This window comes from Onychostoma macrolepis, chromosome 06 (genome assembly GCF_012432095.1).
Source record: "Onychostoma macrolepis isolate SWU-2019 chromosome 06, ASM1243209v1, whole genome shotgun sequence".
In the NCBI taxonomy this organism is placed as follows: Eukaryota; Metazoa; Chordata; class Actinopteri; order Cypriniformes; family Cyprinidae; genus Onychostoma; species Onychostoma macrolepis.
In genome coordinates this window covers 27,771,972-27,784,837 of record NC_081160.1, presented here as the reverse complement: position 1 = coordinate 27,784,837, position 12,866 = coordinate 27,771,972, and the positions used below count along the sequence as shown (strand labels likewise).

The window sequence follows — 12,866 nt, the reverse complement described above, 5'->3', positions numbered from 1 at the left end:
AAACAGCTACATGGAAGACATTTATGTGATTGATCGATTTATCACTGTGAGGAAGTATTTATTTTTAAAATCAGTGTACATCAGAAACAAAAAATATTTGTGATTTCTGGCTCATGAACGATTCAGTCACAAGATGAACTGAATGGGCCAAACGTGGGCCAAACAAATGTTAATCACTAAAAACTTTATTTTTGCAATCAGTGTTTATCAGAAACAAAAAAATAGTAGTGATCATTAACTCGGTAACAAATTGTACTGTTGATTTCAATCATTTCAATGAATCAGGACTGAACAATTCATTCACAAGATGGATTGAATGGGCCAAACGTCCAAGTATATCACTGCCAGAGCACAATTTTGACAATCAATGCACAGTATGTAAGGAATAAAAAATAGCAGCAATCTCCAATTCATAAAGAAACTGACTAAGTGATTCATTCAAAAATTGGACTGAATCATAGATGGTTCAGTCAGAAACTCACTGACTCAACACACCCAGAAAGTGACAAAATACACATATTTGTGCAGGTCATTTTGAGAATGAATCGTTCAGTCCTGATTCACTGAAAAAATGCTTCAAAAGAACAATTTGTTCATGAGCTTTTTTTAATACTAAATACAGCCAAAATGAAAAAATAAAAACAGTGACAAATTGCAAAATTCAACTGTTAATAAAAAGCCTGAATTGGTGAATCGAATGATCAAATGAGCCGAATCACTAAAAAGAAGCATACTTGTGAATCTTTTAGAATCTTTTGATCACTGTCTCAGTTCAGCTGTAGGGTAACATTTGTTTACAAAAAGTACTTTCTTAATGGTGCACTACTAAAAATGTAGTTACGTTTCAAGTGTCACTGCATGTGTTATTCACTCCACATCACTGTTATGAACAATTCAAACACCTACCGTGATTCAAGGGCAAGAAAGGTCTTTGAGTTCTCCGTTTCAGAATATTTTGTCCCAATGCCATGACCTGTAGCACAATTTCTTGAAAAGACAGTCAAAGCACTCAAAACTCCCTCAACACACGTATACACACACACACACACACACACACACACACACACATACAAACCTAAATGCTTTTATCTCCTAGTCTTGGCTAATGACACATTCTTTCAGTTGAAAGCTTGCTCACTGTCTGCAATTAGCTAAACACATCAGCACATTAGTCCATCATTATGAGTGTTCCAGTGTCTGAACATTATGTTTATGACATGTTCGGAGCAAGCCTTTGTGTGACTTATTTCTCAAAGTAAATGACATCTTGACTAACCTTACAGTGCCCCTCCTTGTTCTGCTGTTGATATTGCTAATGGTAAATTAGCCAGACAAAATCGCTGGCAAATGGTATTATGCTAATAGCATTAGCCCTGCCCTGTGCAAGTCAGTCTGAAGTGTTCTGTGACAGCTGCAAAAGCGCTACGTGACTCACTGACTGAATGCTAATAACGTGGCGTCTGTACATAAATCTGTATATCAAAGACAGAGGCTACATGTCAATTTCAATGCGAACATTAGCATAGTCATGTGACATCTTGATGCTCTTGAAGATTTTATCAAAGCTGGTGAATGCGTCGTGACAGATGGATAATAAAAGATGTCTGATTGTTTATTCTTTTTGTTCTGTTGGTGGGTGGATGCTACGTTTAAATACGCTTTCTCTTTTATGATGGCAGAGTAATCATGCTTCAAAGTTACAATTGCAGGAGATTTCCCATAGAGATACTTTTATTTGAGATAATACTGACACTTTGACTCAATATTGGCCACCGAGGCTTTTAAAAACAAACAATAAATCTTTTTGCTATCTTCTTTTTCACTGCTCCCATAGACCACTTCAACTTTTTCATCCATTATTAACACCGGTAATTCTTAGTGTCATACTTTCCTCTTGCTCTTGCACAAGTCTGTTTCAAAATGGAGCTGAGTGCCCCCAAAACCATACCCAAAAATCATACACTTCACATTGATCAAAAAGTCTGCCCATAGTAGAACAAAGAAAATATTGGCACCAAAGGATAGGGGACTGAATATTAGTGCCTCTGGAACATATGATTCAAGTAACAAGCCGACCTTTCACGTCCACTTTCGCTTCAAAAAGGAAATGTAATCCATTGTTTTGAAATCGCAGAATTGTCTCTGAACTAGTCCACATGTTGATTTTTATGGAATTTTTATTTTACATGGTTTATGATCTTGTCCGACACTGTTAGAAAGCAAAGACAGGAGTTTGGCAGAGCGAAAATAGAAGAGAGGGTGAAAAAAGACAGAAAAATTCCATGTGTTTAAATGGTCCATTCCAAGTGACATTAGTATTCAACTGAGGTCCAACAACTTGATCCCAATAGTTGTGAAGTAGTTTGAAGTCTATGTATCTTCATTTCCATTGCTTTGATCAAAAAAAAAAAAAAGCTGCTAGTCCCAAATGTATATTGATCCCAGACTATCGTGTGACCTGAAAAAGAGGAGTCCGAGTTATCATTTCATGTCTGCATGTGATTTCAGCAGAGCTGGACTGGATGAAAATCAACATCAAACCACAAAGATTTTGCAATAGCATTTATACCAGTGGATATACAGTATTTGCATGTGCAGAAAAGTTTTTTATTATACATTGATATATATATATATATATATATATGAAACTATGTTATCTATATTATCATGTGCGTATACATATTGGAAATATTGGTATATTTTACAACACGAATGAGGCGCATTCAATCATAATTTAGAGTCAAAATATAATGTATAATAATAGTTTTAATTCAACTGTCACATATTGTGATATCGTTTATTTTCGTCCAACAAGTTCTGAAAAAAAGAGAGTCAAATAATGCAACTTTCATTTGTTAAGTATTTAATTCGCTGCATAATCCACAAAAAAATAAAAAAAAAATATATATATATATATATATATATATATAAATATATAAACAAGTGAATTTCAAGCAGCATTTACAAATATAATTAAAAAGTAAAATAAATGGCTAGAAATATACTGAAGACTGGCTTTATATTTATAATCTTTTTATAATATAATTAATATTTGTATATAATACAATCATTTAAATTGTAAATATGACTAGGCGATATTGCCAAAAAATGATCATTCACGCTAAATTTCACATCAGTCGATATCAATAATTATCACGTTAAATTTCACATTTTTATTTCTTTCAAATTTAAAGGCAGATTTGGCACTTAAGTGAAAGTTGTAGAAAACAGACTGTTAATTGTGGTTTTAAACTATTCTTTATGGTAAGAACATAACAAACACTTCACATTTTTGAATTCTTACACTTTTCCAGTCATTTTTCCATAACAAAATATATATCTTAATAGAAAAATGTATTTCTTAGCTTCTGCATGTTCTATTGAGTGATATTGTTTCAAATCATGAAACAGGTTTGTGTCGCCTGACTTTGATGACGTGTATCTTCAGCACAGCTTGCAGTGCAAGCTACAATATTGATATTTGGTATTTGGATTTTGGTAATTTGGTTACACTTTATTTTGATTTATTTTGATAGTCCACTTTAGACATTCTACTAACTATAAGTAACTTTGTAACTACATGTCAACTACATGTCAACTAATTCTCATTAATTTGCAACTACATGTGTACTAACTACGTAGTGTAGTAAGTACGTGTAGGTTTAGGGTTAGTAGAATAAGTTGACATATACTTGCAAAATTTCTCATACTCTATGTTGTATGTTGTGGACCAATCAAAATAAAGTGTTAGAAAATATTAAGCAGACAGTCTACTAATACTCTAATGACTGCTAGTTGACATGTAGTTGCAAAGTTACATGCTGTTAGTAAAATCTCTAACGTGGACTATCAAAATAACGTGTTACCAAAATTTCTCTTTGAAATGCTCATTTGATAGTAGCTTGAGTTGAGTTGATGCAGATGTAAATTTATGTTCACTATTGAAAAAGTAAAAAAAAAAAAAAGATGTAACAACCTCAATTTTATATGATGAAATTGAATTATTCTGACTGTTTCAGTTTCATTAAAATTAGCCATTGGTCTTCAATAGTGGCACACATTTAGATCATGATAACTACAGATAAAACCACACATATAGCACCCCAATATCATGGTAAAAATGTAACTATATGGATTTTAGGTACTTGTTTTTAGGGCTGCCCTCAACTAAAGATTTTTCTGGTTGACTAGTAGTTGTTCATTTTTAAGCATTAGTCGACTAATTGCACATTTATTAATGAACCATTTAAATCATTATAACGAGCCTTTAATTACCTACATAGCCTATAAGTGCTCAAGCACACGCATAAAGCTTGCCACAGCGCACCGCAGAAGCTAATGATTATGAATGTATCAGGGAAAAACAGTAAGGAGGCTGCATTAACATTTTAATAATTTATTGATACACTAGTGCTTTCTTTGTTTTTGGTTTAAGAGATGAAGTCGGCGACACTGACTTGTCATCTCCACAGTGGACGCGCCTGTATGCATGTTTCATACGGATTACATAATCTGAGAATAATTGTTTTCTATTTGAATTGGTTCATTTGAAAGTAGACATTTCGCTCTCTGTTTTCCTATCTGTAAGGCAAGTATACACAGAGTTTCGGAGTTTTGCGCTCACAGAGACCGAGACGGCAGAAAGCGCATCCTGTATTCTTTCATTATTTTACAAAAGCGCAATGTTTTGTTGTTATTGTAAGTGCACAAAAATAAACGTTGAGTCTTTACAGATTCGAAAGATGTTTTACTCTTTTCTGTACGACCAAAAATGACGGAGTAGGCTATTTTAGGAGTATGTGAGCGCACCGGCGCCTCCATCTGTCCTGCAGTGAGCGGTACTGTTCAGCTTCCACTGTTCAGCTTCCACTGTTCAGCTTCCACACATTTCTCTAGGTTAACATTGATTGAGCGGCCATGTAAAATTGCTAATACTTATATATTTCACATGATAAGCCATATTTGAGGTCGATGAATGATAGGCGAGCATTTGGATGTCCTGCCCGATGTACTGTATTACCATAGACCGGCCGTTAACGATCTGTCCGTCACGGACTGCGTGAGTTCGCCTGTGGATTTTTTTCCCCTGCGACTAAACGACTAAAGAAAATTTGGTAGACCAAGCCTCTACTGGTCAACTAACGGTTAGTCGACTATTAGGGGCAGCCCTACTTGTTTTATTTATTTATTTGTTTGTTTGTGCCATTTCTACAGTGATTTCATACCGCCCACTGAAATGTTAATGTGAGGTGTCATCACTGTAGACTAAACATTACAACACTTCAGTATATATCATCAACACAACAATCACAGAGTGTTAACTAATTATCTCCTGATCATTAGAGGGCCTTCGGCACTATAAAAATGGAAAAGTCTTCTATTCAAAGTTTCCTCTAAGGCATGAGGTGTTAGTACGGGGACTGACACATGCTCACACAGGCACATTGTATTGTCACCTCAAGTGTCATTAACCACACCACCAGCATGAGCTCAGCGGTAGCGTCCCGAAATAGAGAGCAGCACACTGAGGGACCGGAACCGCTAGCTCCTCTGGATCTGGGAGGGTTTAGCATGCAAGTCTGGTCCTGTTCCAGCACTGAAACACAAAAGCAAGGCTCTGGGTTCAGAGGCCAGGGTAGGGCAGGTCTCTATAGTTCTGGATGAGGCCAGACTGGCAGGCTGCTAAGGGAAGCCCAGTGTAATCTACACCTTCAGGTCATTGCCAGCAGGCAGCCGGAGGACACACAGAGGAAGTGGAAGGTGTCCTGGCCGCCGTCTCCTTCACTTCCTACCTCCCTCTCTGGTTCAGACATGGACTCACTAGACCACCAATTCAACAGAAACAAGTTCAGACTGAGCTACTGAGAATATACAGGAAAGAGGTCAGGATATTCCTGAGTGTATATTAAAATTCGTCATATGGCACAAAACTTTATTTTATTGTGTTATTTTTTCAGCAACATACACAATATTGTATTATGTGCTGGCACTTGTTAATATAATACAATAATATAAACTGTATTACACTACCGCTTAGGATTTAGGGTAAGTTTAGGGTGGGTACAACTTTTCATGTTCTTGAAAGAAGTCTCTTATGCTTAACAAGGCTGCATTTATTTAATCAAATATACAGTAATATTGTGAAATATTATTACAATTTAAAATAACTGTTTTCTATTTGAATATATTTTGAAATATTATTTATTTCTGTGATGTAAAGCTGAATTTTCAGCATCTTTACTCCAGTCTTCAGTGTCACATGATCCTTCAGAAATCATTCTAATATACTGATTTCAGGCTCAAAAATAATTTATTATCATCAATGTAGAAACAGTTGTTCTGCTTAATTGAAAATATGATACATTATAAAGATTAGAAATCTCAATGAACATGATTTATTTGAAATCAAAAACTTTTGCAATATTATGTCTTTACTGTCATTTTTGATAAGTGCAATGCATCCTTGCTGAATAAAAATATGAACTTCTTAAAAATTGCACCACCACAAACTATGGTAGTGCATGCTACATTTGATAACTGTATATTTGCTGTGGTTTTAAAAATTAGAAATTTCATTTTTATTGTCATAGACTCTTGAAAGTTCAGTATCGCAACCATTTTTTTCCAGAACAAACCACTGTCAACCACAATTTATAATTTTGTGTATATATTTTAAAAAGATAAATCATAATTAGCACTTCAGAACATGGCAAAAAATGCATTATATGTCCAATTTAATTGAATCAAGGGATGTGGTGCAAAGTTCAAAAGTAATGATCAGAGAGATCAGACCTCAGATTAAACAATCCAATCATGCCCTCATCATTTCTGGGATCTTTTCTTGCAGTTATATTGCATGTCCTCATCCACGAACGGTGGCCTAGAGGGCCCCAAAAATCAAGCCCAGGTTTGAGAGTAGCTCCCAACGCCTCAGAGGTCTGCCTGCTGTTGACGTGAGTGCAGCCGCATGAATTATTAACAGGGCTAAAGTAAAAAAAGGTCTGCCTCACGCAGGCCCCTCTGCCCCATGAATAATGGAGGACTCAACTGAAGCGCAGGCATTTGGTGAGTCAAACTTCTCAGTCTGATGGATGGCTACAAGCCCTGCGTGTCAACCGAACATACACAGTGGCTCGCAAACATGCGGCAGCAAACATAAAAACAATAACTCACATTAACCTGCGGAAACGCATCATTGCCCTGCGCTGACTTTCCTAAATGCAATGCCACATTGTGTTTCTTTTGTCTAGGCTTTTGTTGCACAATAAAAGTTGTCTAAGGTCCCAGGTTGTGTTTTATTTAAAGACAGTGTCAAATGCAAGGACCGCTAACAAGCTGAAAGCATGACAGTTGAGGAAAGCAGAAAGCTAGTGCATTCTGAAGAAGAATGGAAGCAATGGCTAACACTAGTTAGCAAAATGCTTTTAATTTCAGATATCAAATGATATCAAAACCAGTCATAATTAGCAAAGGTATATTTGTAGCAATAGCCAATCATACATTATATGGGTCAAAATGATTGATTTTTCTTTCATGCCAAAAATCATTAGGATATTAAGTATTACGTAGGATATTAAGTAGGATATTAAGATCATGTTCCATTAAGATATTTTGTAAATTTCCTACCATAAATATATCAAAACATAATTTTTGTTTAGTAATATGCATTTCTAAGAACTTCATTTGGACAACTTTTGGACAACAGTTTCTCAATATTTAGATTTTCTTGCACCCTCAGATTCCAGATATTCAAATAGTTGTAAAGTATCATGACCAAATATTGTCCTATACTAACAAGCCATGCATCAATGGAAAGCTTATGTATTCAGCTTTCAGATGATGTATAAATCTCAATTTCAAAAAATTGACCGTTATGACTGGTTTTGTGGTCCAGGGTCACATTGATCAAATTTTAAATGATCAGTATATTTACTACAATACAGTGATATTATTATAATTATTAGGATAAACATTTTTTGATTTCAGCATTTTAGTATTTAGTTTTATAAATGTGGAGTATATATTATAATACTGTTACAATATTATAATACTGAATACTGTTCAGTATAATGATCAGTATATTAACTGATGTTTTTATTATTATTATTTTATATTAATACTGTATATTATGAATATTTAAATACAATTAATATATATTTCTATATAATATATATTTTATAATAATACATATTTGATCATTAATATATATTTTATTTTATTTGATATTTATATATTTTAAATTATTCTATTTTAAAATATTTATTTTCAGTAATTAACAATAATAACTTTTAAGTTTATAACCTAGCCCATATATATATATATATATATATATATATATATATATATATATATATATATATATATATATATATATATGCATTAGGCCACTTTATTTGAATTATTGTTGTACAGTCTGTTGTTACAGATATTCTGGAACATTTCTCAAGCTGGCATTATTATGATGGCTATTGGTTGTGCTGTAATTGGATGTGCTCCCTCTCACCTTGGTCGTCTTGACTTTGTTTCCCGTGCTGCAGCTCCAACCTTTAAGATCCGGCAACACCTTACACTCCTCGCCCTCCATACACGGCTGCATCTGACACCACCACTTCTGTGCTACTATAGAAGCTGCACAGACAGAGAGAGAGACAGAAAGAAGAGAGAATCTCAACACTCCGCTCACTCTGTGGGAACTGCCAAAATGGGAAAGAAACATGCCCAAATCACCACGCATCCAAGATTTTGAAGGATGCAGCAATGAAGATTGAGAGGAGGAGAAAACCTCAGAAGATCTCGCTCACGTCCACTGTCAAAAGAAATGAAACTATGTCCGTATCTCTTTCTCCAGAAAACAATGAGGCTAGTCAGGGAGGAGGTCTTTGATTCAAAGCTGACGGTTTGAATCCATCAATCCGATGTGGGCTCGACGCTCACTGTATGTCTTTCGGGATAAAGTTCTTCCTTCACGTCAAGATGACAAGAGTTGCGGTCTGGGGGATTGGCACAATGTTGAGGGTTAAGGGGAATTGAGAAGCAGAAGGAAGACATTGTCAAGCTTGAGGCCTCAACTTTTAATATGGGGCAGAGAGGAAGGAGCTATAAACTTTTTAAGATCGCAGGATATCAAAATCAAAGTTTGTGGATTTAAGTCCACATCTATCAGCTGAATCCAACTATATGATAAAATAAACTTTTAGGCCGAATGGAAAAACACACCTCTACCTACAATTTCCAAAAAGGCACCTATACATAAAATTCACTGCAGCTTTCAGCTAATATGAACACTAGTGACATTAAAACATACACCAACAACTTTTTTTCCTTTTCACACAAATTATGATTACAGAAGCAGATTACCGTTTAATAAGTTTATTTAGTATTATATAGATTTAATAGATTATTTGTGTGATTCCTTTCATAATATTATGTTATGACCTCAAAATAGTGCACCATACTGTATGATTTGTAAACTAATACATTTTGAGGTTTGCATGACATTACAAGGTTCATATGTATGGCTTTTCTGATGTAGTAAACTTGCTCAGTAGCGCACCTGGTACAGCTTTGCACTTTTGATGTGGAGCCCTCTGGTACATTTAAAGTGCCACAAAACATGCGAGCAGAAACATAATTTCATTCTGCAGACAGGCACACTTTTTTAATGATCCTGGGTGAAACTTTTACCAAATAAACATTTAGGAAAACAGACCACAGATATTCATGACCTTGTACATAGAGATATATGCAAATTTTGTGGCCAATAAAATGCTTTCTAAAATGAGAATGTCCTCTCTTCCAAAAAAAACAAAGCAAAAACATTTTCAATTAGCGATAGCAAGTTGACGTAAATTAAAAGACTGCCAGAGATGTTAAAAACAAGAATGAGCCCTTTAAACTTTAATCTTCAGTCACAACTTTCTGTTTCAATTGCAAATATAGGAAACAGGTAAAAAACACTGTGATCATCAAAACTATTTTGTGATGTTTTTGAAATGTAGACATAAAGTATAGTTCAATATGTATACACATTACAAAACTACCAAAATAACAGTTGCTACAGTTATTTTTACTATGATTAAACCATGGTAATTGGCCACCACTGATATTCTCATACTATTACTTTATTATCATTTTAAAGTAATAACAAGTGTGTTTAATAGCAAAGCAACTATAATTAGCATGGTTAGTTTTGTAGATTTTCTAGATTTTTCTAGATTTTCTATAAGTGCTTCTTTGAAAATTTGGATTGTGTTTTTGGGGTCCAAAAGTCTGAGACTACTAGTGAATTTTTGTTTCAATACAAATTACATTATCAACAAATAAGTGAAAAGACATGAAAAAAATCCCAGATTTCCAATGCTGTGTCAGACTTTCACAACCCCCAGTATGTAGACACAATCTACCACATAAAAACAGTATAGAGAGGTCAAGTGTCTTTCAGTCTTAAGTGTATTGGCTTTTGTCCTCATACAGCAGGTAGAATCATGTGTTGTGGTCTCGGTGCTCAGCAGGGGGTGGCAGCACCTGTCAGATGCATTAGAGGGCAGAAAAGAAGATCAAGATCGATTGACCTGTCCAGTGAGGGGGCCGCTGACATGTTATTAGACAAGCAGCCCACGCTGCACTCGAGCGAACAGCAGGATGACGGTGTCACACTCAAATGGACGCTGACTCAGAAGTGACAGCCCAGAGAGATGAGACTGAGATAAAGAGGGGCGGCTAGACTTTAAAATGATGGTTTTATTTAAGAGCATTAAACCTTAAAATAATAAAACAGGCAAAAACAAGTTACTTCATATGTATTTTCTACTGTGTTCTACTGTAAATTATACCATGGCACTACCGTGGTTTTTAGACATGCAATATTACAGTAGCATGGTATTCCTTGACGTTTAATGAAAACATCACTGTACCACCACATATTTTTTTGTAATCATCTATTAAATAATACAATTCATTTGTAATATTCAAGAACAAAACAAAGATAGGACATATTAATATTATCCTAATTACTATAGATAGATAGATAGATAGATAGATACCTATATTAATCTATATAATGTAAAGTCCAATGTTAATGCTATAGAGAGAAAGCATCATTATTACAATATATATAATTTTCTCATTTAATTCAGTTGTTTATTACAAATAGTATTTTCAGAAAACCAATGACTATTACAAAATTGCTTAATTTGTTCTTTTACATTATATCTTATCCTTGTGTGTGTTATTTTTAATGTTAATAATATTTATAATGCTAATTTTTAATGCTTTAAATGATACTGAAAATATAATATAAAAGTCTAACATTTTATCTATCTATCAAGTATAACATAAATAATAAACTACTTTGCTTAACAGAATCAAACAGCAGAAACCACACACACACACACACACAAACAAATGTCTTACCGTCCACACAGGAAGGAGCCGCTCTTGTTGTCCCAGCAACTTGCCCAGGGAAGCAAGAACACTTGACAGTTTGGGAGCGCTCCTCGATTTTGTTCTTGTTACAGCAACGGTGGGCTGCAATGACCTCACAGGTTCCCGCTTTGACGTGCACTGAGGAAAAATAACAAGGACACCGAGTCTATTAAAATCAACCAGCTGTTTCAAACTCTCCTCGCCGACAAACGATGGAAACGATGAGGCACTAATGCATATTCTGTTGCTGCCGGTGGCTGCAATGGAAATGAATTTGTTGACGTGGAGGCAGCGTACAATTTAATTAATGCTAATGCAAGCAGTTTGATTTGTCTCAGGTCAGAAATCAGAAGAAAACGTTCCCTGTGATCAGCGGGTTGGGTTTAATGATTCACTTTAGTAATTACAAGTAAAACGGTTAATTGATAATCATGGACCTTTATGCATCTAGAAGGGTCTTTCAGGCAAATTATTTATTCTCATTTTGTTTTGTTTATCCTTCACCTATGACTGAACAACAGCGGGGAGAGACGTTACTTAGCATTTAAAAGCGTGTATTCACACATCATTTTGAAGCTCTAAATTGAGGAGTTTAAAAAAGAAAAGAGTATAAAAACATTTTGAAAGTTTTAGTGTACCTTTCAAATCAGCCTTAATTGCATTGGTAAAGATTTTCAATTTAAGACTTGAGTTAAAAATTGATTGAAAAAGGGGCCTCCATTTTCCCATTAGCTGGCCCAATCTCAAAATCTCATCAACAACATTAAAAACATTTTGCCTCCAATCAATAAAGAGCCTTTAACGTGCGCACAAAAGGCTCTGTCGAGCGGCAGGCCGATTGTGGGCTTGGGAAAGAAAAACAGAGATTTACCGATTCAAACGCCGGCAGGCGAAGGGCTGAACCCCCTTTGTGTGATTATCTCTCAGCCCCAACACACTGCAGGGCCAAAGTTAATTTCAAAAAGTTTGAGCGGATGCAAATTGAATATTCAATGGTGGAGTTTGTTCCAACAGCTTATAGAAAATGATTGCTTTGACTCATTCAATGTGCATTACCGCCTTTATGTGTGTACCTTCCAACCGCACAGTGCTTGTAAAAATCTATCAGAGACACAAACTGGGATGGGTTACTCCACAAGCTGGAGTTTAACATGATATGAGTTTGGCTTCACTGGTAGAGCAGCGATGCGATAAATGGTTTGAGCATTAAAAAGTCTAGTTAAGAGATGCTAAATTACATTTTATAATTTAGCCATTACATGATTATATAAAAAATGTGCAATAATATTGATTTAATTCTCTCAGAGTTGATGGAGAAGTGGTAAAAAGGGAACCATTCACTGCTCATGGATGAAAGAATGACTTTGTGATGAACTTGTGATTTTTTGATGCTCATGCAGGGCGGTCGATATAAAGCCAATACATATGATATCACACAATTT

The 12,866-nt window shown here is 35.0% G+C and overlaps 1 protein-coding gene across 1 annotated transcript in view; it reads right to left on the bottom strand.

The window, feature by feature from the left end:
- Nucleotides 1-1,689: 1,689 nt before the first annotated feature.
- The window catches only part of tafa3a (TAFA chemokine like family member 3a), an 84,811-nt gene continuing 73,634 nt past the window's right edge, over nt 1,690-12,866 (bottom strand). Inside the window, exons 3-5 of the mRNA XM_058777803.1 lie at nt 11,413-11,562; nt 8,504-8,628; nt 1,690-2,458 (exon numbers count right to left, since the gene is read on the bottom strand). Coding sequence (XP_058633786.1) covers nt 2,447-2,458; nt 8,504-8,628; nt 11,413-11,562 — 287 coding nt within the window. The 3' untranslated portion in view covers nt 1,690-2,446. The remainder of the gene's footprint in view (nt 2,459-8,503; nt 8,629-11,412; nt 11,563-12,866) is intronic.